At 34.2% G+C, this 9,857-nt stretch overlaps 2 protein-coding genes across 4 annotated transcripts in view; one reads left to right on the top strand and one right to left on the bottom strand.

The window, feature by feature from the left end:
* LOC106874050 (ER degradation-enhancing alpha-mannosidase-like protein 3) overlaps window positions 1–9,857 on the bottom strand; it is a 344,953-nt gene that overhangs the window by 145,585 nt on the left and 189,511 nt on the right. The window lies entirely within an intron of this gene.
* LOC106874461 (ER degradation-enhancing alpha-mannosidase-like protein 3) overlaps window positions 1–9,857 on the top strand; it is a 193,216-nt gene that overhangs the window by 177,803 nt on the left and 5,556 nt on the right. Inside the window, exons 3-4 of the mRNA XM_052969338.1 lie at window positions 4,090–4,173; window positions 8,921–9,004. Coding sequence (XP_052825298.1) covers window positions 4,090–4,173; window positions 8,921–9,004 — 168 coding nt within the window. The remainder of the gene's footprint in view (window positions 1–4,089; window positions 4,174–8,920; window positions 9,005–9,857) is intronic.

Here is a 9,857-nt window from a genome sequence, read left to right as displayed (position 1 = left end):
TATATATATATATATATATATATATATATATATATATGTACATTATGTAATTAGGGTAAGATATTGTAAAGACATTAAGTAAACAGATTGAATAAAAGAGAAGAGATATGAAATAGGGAAAGATAAGAAAAAATTTAAAAAGTAAGAATATAGAGACAAATTATTTTTTTTGGTTTTTTTTTAGAACTTCTTTCAATTAACTAAAATTTTACTTTGTTATTCTTTCTCCCAGCAAATTTATTTCTCTCTATATTCTTACTTTTTAAAATTTTTTCTTATCGCTTCTCTTTTTTTCTTATCTGCTTCACCACCTCATCCTATGTCTTCTTGGGTCTACCTCTTTCAAAGGTTCTCTCCATAGTTAGAGATCAGCTCTTCTTTACACAGCTGTCCTTGTCCATACACATCACATGACTATATCCGATACCTCTTATGCCCAACTTTTCTCTCAAGACGCTTACACTCTGTCTCACATGCACATTGACATTGCACATCCAGTGAAGCATACTAGTTTTATTTCTTTCAAACCTAGGCATGTTCTCAGCAGTCACAGCCCATGTTTCACTGCCATGTAGCATGGTTGTTCACACAGGCATCATACAGTCTGCCTTTCACTCTGAAGAAGAGTCCCTTAGTTACCAACAGAGGTTGGAGCTCTCTGAACTTTGCCCACCCTATTCTTATTCTAACAGCTACACTCTTGGAGCATCCATCCCTGCTACTGACCTGGTTACCTAGATAATGGAAGCTATCAACTACTTCTAGCTTTCCCCTTGGCATTTGATGGAATCAGTTTTCTGTGTATTTTTAGTGTTTATTGTACCTGTGCACCTCCCACACAAAAACTATTTTCTACTGATCTTGCTCCACTACTTATATGTCCATAACTTACACCAGGTACATCTTATGGAGTTTCTGCCTACACCTTTCCTACAGTTAACTCTAAGGCCCTTCGATTCTAGACCTTGCTTTCATACCTGAAACTTCTTCTCTAGTTCTAGAAGTTATTCGGTTATAAGAACAAGGTCATCAACGTAGAGGAGCTCCCAGGAGAAGCTTGTCTTAAATTCCTCTATTATTGCCTGGAGGACTATGATGAACAAGAGGACTGACCCTTGGTGAACCCCTACTTGTACCCTGAATTCATTGCTCTACTCACTGTCAACATTCACCTCACTGACAACACCCCTGTATAGCTCTCACCAACCACTTATCTATTTCTAGTTTCTGCATTGCTCACCAGATAAGAGAGCAGGTGACTTTCTGAAAGGCTTTCTCCATGTTGACAAGAGCCAGGTACAGAGGCTTGGGGGGGGGGCTAAATATTTCTCCTACAGTTGCCTAACCAGGAATATAGCATCAGCCATGCTCCTGCTTGGCACAAATCTGAACTGCATCTCATCTACACTAACTCTCTTCCTAATTAATTGAGCTATGACCCTTTCTATGACTTACATCACCTGGTCTAGCAATATGATACCTCTAATTATTTCTGTCTAAGGCATTTGTGGTAGTTGACTATAATGCTGCAACACCAAACATTGGGTGTGACTCCCTTGTGGACCACCTGATTAACAATACAGTTGACTGGACTATATCCTTCTCTGCCTGATATTTTAAGGCCAAGGGCTTTCCCTGTCTTCATACCTTTAACCCTTTAGTGTTCAGATTAATTTGTCAAAAGTAATCCTTATTTATTCACATTAAAAAAAAATTATCTGATATTATTTTGCAGCTTCAATATAGGAAAGATGTAATTGCTTATTTGTAGAATGACATTGCAGGGTAGGTGTGAGATGCTTGTTCTGGCCAGTTTGATCATAAAATGTGTAGAATATTTGGGCCGGATACAGCTGGTTTAAACACTAAAGGGTTAATTGCTTTTCCTACCAAGCTGCTGTCAATTCGGATAGCGAGTCCCTCAGTTGACAGACTTGCTTTCTCCCATTCATTCTCCACATTTAATAGCATTCTCCACATTTAATAGAGGTGTTTCCAAGCCTCTTTGCAGAATCATTAAATGCATGTGAATCATCATCTATATGGACACATTTCTTTCCTATGACATCACAATTTTCTCTCACACACTGTCATGCAATCCAAAACACTTCATGTTTCTGGTCCTCACATCACAGAACATTGGCAAACTTCTTTTTTGCTTCTACCCTGGCTTCCCTTCTGGCTATTCAATACAGTTCCCTGCTACTCCCACATTTCAATCCTTCCAGGTCCATTTCTTTTCTTTAATGGCCTTGTTAACTACACTGTTCTACCATCGTGTCACCTTAGGCCAAGAAGCACCAGCCCTCAGCAGATTGTCCCGTAGGAACCTCCAGTTGTCCTGCACATTGAATATTGCTATATCCTCCTCTTTTTCTCTAAATCTCTGTCCATTCAGAAGATCCTTAAGCTACCAGACCTTTCTTTTCCACACAAGTTGTCTTCTAGGCAGTCATTTAGCCCTGATCCTGAAGTTGCTAACAACTAACCTATGTTGAGGGTGGGGTGCATTTATAAGCAGCCACCTTTCCCATTTTCTGGCAAGAATGTAGTGTATCTGACTAGTGTGCCCACCAAATTGATAGGTGAACAGGTGACTGGCAAGTTTTCTGAAGTTAATATTGCAGATCATAGGATCATTTGTGTCACAGAACTCCAGCAGCCTAGTTTCCTCCTTGGTACGAGAACCAAATCCAATGCCACCATGCATGCCATCGAAGCCACCTGAATGTTGTCCAACATGCCCATTGAAGTCCCCAGCCACAAAGAGAAGGTCCCTGATATTTGTTGACAAGGTAGTTTGCAAAAGGATGTCATAAAATCAGTCTTTCTGTTCATCATGTTGTCTTGGCTGAGGGGCATAAGCCAAGATAATGGTTGCTGTTCCATGTTGCAACACTAGTCTAAGCTTAAGTACTGTATCACACACCCTGACTACCTTGATTACCTTATCAAACCATTTCTCAGCAAGAAGTGTGCCCATGCTCCAACTTTCTAGAAGATTTTATATCTCTACTCTTTGCTTGTGAGGACTGGACATGCATTTAAATTATAAATAAAAAATTAGAAATTAAAAATTGAAGTCAGTTGGCAGAAGACATGGATAAAATTCAGTATAGTATGGGGCTGTTTGAAACTATTGAAGAGAGAAATAGCTCACAAAAAAAGCTGAAGATTTTTTTGAAATGACAATGTATCATTGAATAAAAATTAGGTGGGGCATATGTTATAAAAGTGGGGTATGTCAAAACCAAAGGTCTGCTGTATGGGGTTGTTTGGCATTTCATTAGATGTCTGGAAGTTTGCCTGCAGTTATTCAAAAACTCCATCTTGCGGTTTAAAGCATGTTTATCCTGGAAAAGAAAAAAGTTTTTGCTCAAGCCTAAATGGCATCTCATTGGGGTTCTATATGACCCATGCCTGTATGAGGCAGCCTTTTCCAAAACAGACCAGTAGATTTTAAACAGTGAAGAACCTGCTTCTTTTAAATGCCATATGTGTTTAGCCAGGCTCATTGCAGTTCTATTTGCCAGCTACTTAAAAAATTTCTATGTAGGTATAGCCTTGTTTTGAAAGAATTTTCTGTAGAGGCTGTATATATCTTGTATGCACCTATATTATCCATCTGGACTTCGGCCCTGTAGACTATTCCTTTGATTAGATGTTTTTTGCAGATTGGTGGAATTGTCAGTTTTGGGCAAGATGTGGTATTTGTTCTGGATCTTAGTATTCTGAGTTCTTTGCTAGCAAATTTAATCTGTCACCCAGTTTAACATCACCACCTGATCCCTGGGAAACTGCAAGCATACAGGCCAGAGAGTACTTTTCTCTTTCTGATTAAGCATCTTAAAAAATATAGAAAAGACCTTTGATCATAGAACTGAATGATTAAATTGGACCTGTGATAAACAACAACCAAGATATTGCCATCTTTTTGTTTACAGTGTGTATATAATAAATATTAATGCATAGATATGAAAAGAAAAATTGTTGAATTTTTTTTTTCTTTTTGTTTCAAAGAGATGTGTGTAAGCTAAATGTATTCTTTGGATGATTCTGTTTACTGATAAAATATTTTTAATTTTCTAGGTATTAAAAGGTGACCTCAAACCAGCTATTGAGACACATGAAATGCTCTATCAAGTAATAAAACGCCATAATTTCCTGCCAGAGGTAGTGATGACATATACATTTTCTTTCAATTTAATTTTTTACTTTTAGAAGAAAATAAACCAGACAGGGGTTTACAGAATATAGTGAACAAATTGAGCAGTTTATCATATGTGACTTTGGTCATCTTTCAATTAAAATTAAAAATCCAGAAAAGAATCTGCTGTAGAATCAATCAGTGATAGAACAATAATAGCTATAATATATACTTCTATACCCTTAAGTTCAAATGCTGAATATCTACATTCTTTACAAATTGTCTTGTTGACAACTGTAGTGAGTAAAGAACAGAAGTAATGAGATCATAAATCATTTCTCATGACATCATATTCTCTTTATTCCATATCACCTTTAAAATGTTTGTGAAATAAATCAAATATTGAATCTTTCTGACAATGAGGAAAATTCAACAAACTATACAAAACAACATACAAAAAAGTAAAGGAAATAGCAGAAGTTACAGTTTGAGAAGTTACAGACAGATCCAGCACATGAAGAAAATTTCCGATTGTACACCCAGTAGGACATGTATAGCTCTTAAGTGAATTAAGAATTATCAGAAGTGATACTTGTAGAAACAGTCAAATGCAAGTGTGAAATGTAAAGCATGCCAACTTATGTAGACAAGTTGGCAGGTTTACATAATTCTATTTTGAATTCTAAACTCAAAGATTTCATGAAAGATCAGATTTTATAGATGAAGATGATTTGTTGCAAAATTCAAGAAAATGAAAAGATTATCATCACAAATTTGATATGTGATATGCAAAATCCACTACATTGAACTCTATACTAGATAATACAGATGTGAAGATTGAACAGTATATTCCAAATATTTTCAACTGTCATAAATTTGGCTATTAAAAGATCAGTTGCAAAGTCTATTTAGAATATTATGTATGCTTTGAAGGAATTTTAATTGCTAAATCTACAAGTTAAAGCAAACTTATTGGCCAATAAAATATCATGTTGGTAATGACCATAAATCTAAAAGAATGTTTTGTACTGCAAAATTATAACTAATTTATATTTTGAAAAAAGAAATTCTGATTTTAAGTAAATAGTTCACTTTCTCCTATGTTTGCAAAATGGATATTACCTACAAATTATTTTGTTATATTATGGATTTCTGTTGAAATACAAATATTGCCTGGGTAAAGGAATAGGATTGCAAACCTGCTAAATTTATATTATTGTCATCATCAAAGCCAACATGAAGATCATCTGTAAGCAATTATGAGTGTTGAATAAAAATTTCATTACCATCCCCAATTTTCTCCTCCAAAGATATGAAAGTTACTGGAACTTGTCTCAAATAATGCAAGCCCTTCTACTTTTATGGACAATTCTATGAAAATATCTATAATATTACAAAGCATTTAAGCAAGTAGTGATGAAAAATTCTCAGAATAGAAATTTGATAAGGAACAATTTCACTTTAACTATACTAATGAAGTAATTTACTGTAATTATGAAATTGATCATTTTTGACATTTACATATTGCCTTATGTAAATATGCAAAACAAAAAACAAGTCTCTGTTTCAAATCAGTTAAACACCTGTCTGCATAACTCCCAGAGTTCCTGAGGTACACAAGTCTCATTGTTGCAGCAGTGTGTTGAACAATGTAGAGAACTGTTTATGTTTTAGTCTTACTAGACTTCCTCAGTAAAACCTAGCCTTTTACCTTTTTTTTTTTTTAACATAATACAACAAATTTAGTCAATCCAGTATGAAATATTTTAAAACTGGATAAGTATTATTTATCTCAGTGCATGTCAAATAATATAAACTAGGGTTGCACCAATTAATTGGTTGGTAATCAGTAATCAACTATATCACCCATTTTACCAGTTAATCAGTATCAGCTCTCTGACTGATTAATTGGTTTGGGTAATCAGCCATTTTTGTCTTTTATTCTTAATAATTGCTGGAGCAAAAATGTCACTGGTCTCAGAGAAATTTGGCAAGCATATTGGATTGAGCATGTAGAATTACATGTTGAATCCAGTATATGAATAATATCTATTTCCTAGGACATGCAATCCAAGTCCCTCAGTACAATCTAACTCTATTCTCAGTGCTTGAATGTGGTCATCTACTCAAATGGAAGTTACTTGAGACTTCCTTGGAATCTTATGGGTAAAAGTGGGTATCGAAGTAGAAAAGGCACCTTCCTATCCTCTTGAGAGAATATCTGTTTAATTGATTTAAAGATTATAAAGATTCCAATTATATGCTTGTTTAAAGATATTCAAAAATTTTCAATTCATAATAATTCTTATTATCTTGAACTTCTTAAACAAAAATCAGCAGTGTTCTTACTAACCGTGCTAGCAAGTCCATTACTCTTGGGGATCCAGCTTATATGAATCCACTTTACCGACCAGCTTTGTCACCAGTCCTGATGTTATGACTTGTGTACAAGAGAATGAAGAGTTTTGATAGCTAATAACTAATATACAGGAGTTGGACAAAATAATAGAAACACCTAGCATCATAGCATCATAATTTTGAAATATCCATAAAACCATCAAAAGCTTGTTTATTTTTATGGGTTTTTTTATTTGTTATTAGTGTTGCTTAATATGTTTTGCTAAAATTGCTGTTTCTTTTCAGATATCATCAGGAAAAGGTAATTAGAATTCATTAAAATGACAGATCTATCAGACTTTCAAAGAGATCAAATTGTTGGTGCTCATATGGCAGGCACTAGAGTAACGAAAATAACCAAAATGTTTGGTGTATCAAGAAATACTATCTTGAAAGTAATGACAGTCTTTGAGAAAGAGGGAAAAACTTCCTCGTGAAAACAAAACTCCGGAAGAAAACCAAAACTTTCAGATAGGGACCGTCGTACTCTTACGTGAATTGTTAGAAAGGATCACAAAAGTACAGCTCCCAAAATTACTACAGAGCTTAATGACCACCTCAAAAACCCAGATTCTACAAAAACTGTTCGCAGGGAGCTGCACAAAGCCGGATTTCACAGGAGGGCTGCAATCAGAAAACCACTACTTTCAAAAACAAATGTTGCAAAGCATTTAGAGTGAAGTAAAAACCTATGGAATTGGTCCCTAGAGCAGTGGAAGAATGTTATTTTCTCAGACAAGTCATCCTTTACCACCGACCACCGGCCGAGTATATGTGGGGAGACAGCCAAAAGAAGCATTTGACCCAGACTGCCTTCTTCCAACTGTTGAACATGGAGGAGGATCTGTGATAATGGGGGGGGTCTATATCTTGGAAATCCGCCAGCCCAATGGTTTCCTTTCATGGCAGAATTAATAGTCAAGACTATTTAAGCATTTTATCTGATCAAATTCATCCTCTGTTTGCAGAACTGTTTCCGGAGGGAAATGCAATCTCTGAGGATGATAATGCACCAATTCACTCAACTAAAGTTGTTATTGAATGGCACAGGTACATTCTCATGAAGTTGAACATCTTATCTGGCCACCACAGTCCCCAGATCTCAATATTATTGAACATTTATGGTGCATTTTAAAAAAACAAGTAAGGAGTCAATATCCTCCACTATCATCACTACAAGAAGTGGAGACTGTTTTAGCTGAAGAATGGACAAAAATACCTTTGGAAACAATTCAAACTTTGTACGAGTCCATACCTCATAGAATTCTAGCTGTAATTACTGCAAAAGGTGGTCCAACCCCCATATTAAAATTAATTTGTTTGAAATTTTAAGGTGTTTCCATTATTTTGTCAAACTCCTATATCTCTAGCTATGCTAAGTGTTGCCTTCTATGCATTTTTGGTTTATTGGATTTCTTTTTTACTTTTGATTTAATGCCAATATAACTACTCAGACTACATGTGTCAGTGTTACAGTCACACAATAGTTAAACAAGATGGAAACCTATGTATAGATACAGAATGTGTAATTTATTGTGCATAAAAAGTTGTGCAGATGATTGGCACAGTTCAATGGTAATGAAAGTATAAAATACTGTAAAATCAGCTTAATTCTGTCATCAAATAGTAGCTCCATAATTGTAATCAATTGAGAAATATATCATCTTCAATACACATTTTCATATCATAAATATATAATCACATTATGAATAATCAGTGACCAGTTAATTGGTATTGGCCAATAAACCAAGATTGATTAATCATAATCAACAACTTTGCTTATGATTTATTCTTAGTATAAACTATACTTTTTATTTGCTGATTGAGAACATTATTTGGTAGGGCACTAGATTCCATATAGGGAAATGGGGAAGTAATAAATAGTTATTTTTGCTTTCATGTTAAGGGTATAACTCTTCAGTTAGAATTAATAATGAAGAGATCCATGTCCAGATAGCTATCTACTAATTTTCAAACTTATTTTGTGTGCAAATAATTCTGAAGCTCTGGATGAATTAAATCTGTATTACCATGGGGGTTGCTTTATACTGGTGCTTTGGTTGTGATGATGTAGTAAATCTAGTAAAGAGTGATATTTAAAAAGAATTTGAAATGACAGAAAAAATTGCAGGTTAAAAATAATGCAGTTCACAAAGTTCTATGCAATTATTGACATAAAATTTGAAGTACCATAGAATATATTCAAGGATTATAAAGTTAGTTTAGAAAGCCTAATTTTGAAACTTTCTTGCAATAAAAATTTAACTACCTTTAATATAACTGTAATTTGGAAAGTAACATTTTGTTACAGTTAATTAATTTCATCCTTATAATTATTCCAGATTTACATCACTGTTTTTTTACCTTTTTGCAAAGGCTTTCACTACAGATTTCAGAATTCATTGGGGCCAACATCCCCTCAGGCCTGAATTTGTTGAATCAACATATTTTTTGTATAAGGTAAATTTTTGGTTGAATTACTAACATTTCTTCAATTGTTGTAACTTTAAAGAAAATTATTGTTGTTTAAAAAATTAATTTATGTATACAGATTTCCAAATATCTCTAAGGTCTGTTGTTGGTTTTAGATTTTGTTGTATATTTAATTATAGATTAGTAGTTGGATTAAACACCAGGTAGCTAGAGCAGATGTCTCTTAGAGCAGATCTCTATTAGAGCAGATGTCTCTTAACTCAAATTTTATCAAGTTCACCTTTGCTTCGCATTGTTCATGAAAAAGAGAATTGACTTCAACTCCCAACTTACAAATGGTAATCTAGCTGCTAAACATCTAGATTGTCCTTTATATATATATATATATATATATAGATATAAATTCAATAATAGGACAAATTATTTTACAAGAATTTATCAAGTAGCTAGCGTGAAAAAAACCCATAAGGGAAAAAATCCATCATTTATATCCGAAATATATATTTATATTTATATAAGGGCATTACTATGCAATAATGTTTCACTCTATGAGGGACTCGAAGGTCAGACTACCATAAAAAACACATTTTTACCAAAAGCGAGGAAATGCAACTCTCAAAGCCAACCCCTTAAAAACAGACTGAATTATAGATCATGATTTCGTAGTTATTATAGTATTATACAACCTCTACTCGTCAGTATAATATGGTCAAGAAAAATAGCAGTAAACAGAGAATCAACATATTAAACGAACACCGTGTATCCAATATAGTACATAGAAGACTGTTCATCACTATTTCCCTATGTAAGTGGCGGGAATTTCGAATTGCATCTCGGTAAATGTGCTTTTTTCTCAGAATAAATTCAGCACTGAATATAT

The sequence above is a fragment of the Octopus bimaculoides genome, chromosome 1 (genome assembly GCF_001194135.2).
Source record: "Octopus bimaculoides isolate UCB-OBI-ISO-001 chromosome 1, ASM119413v2, whole genome shotgun sequence".
Classification (NCBI taxonomy): domain Eukaryota; kingdom Metazoa; phylum Mollusca; class Cephalopoda; order Octopoda; family Octopodidae; genus Octopus; species Octopus bimaculoides.
Note: the sequence above shows the minus strand (reverse complement) of the source record. Positions and strands in the feature narration are given on the sequence as shown.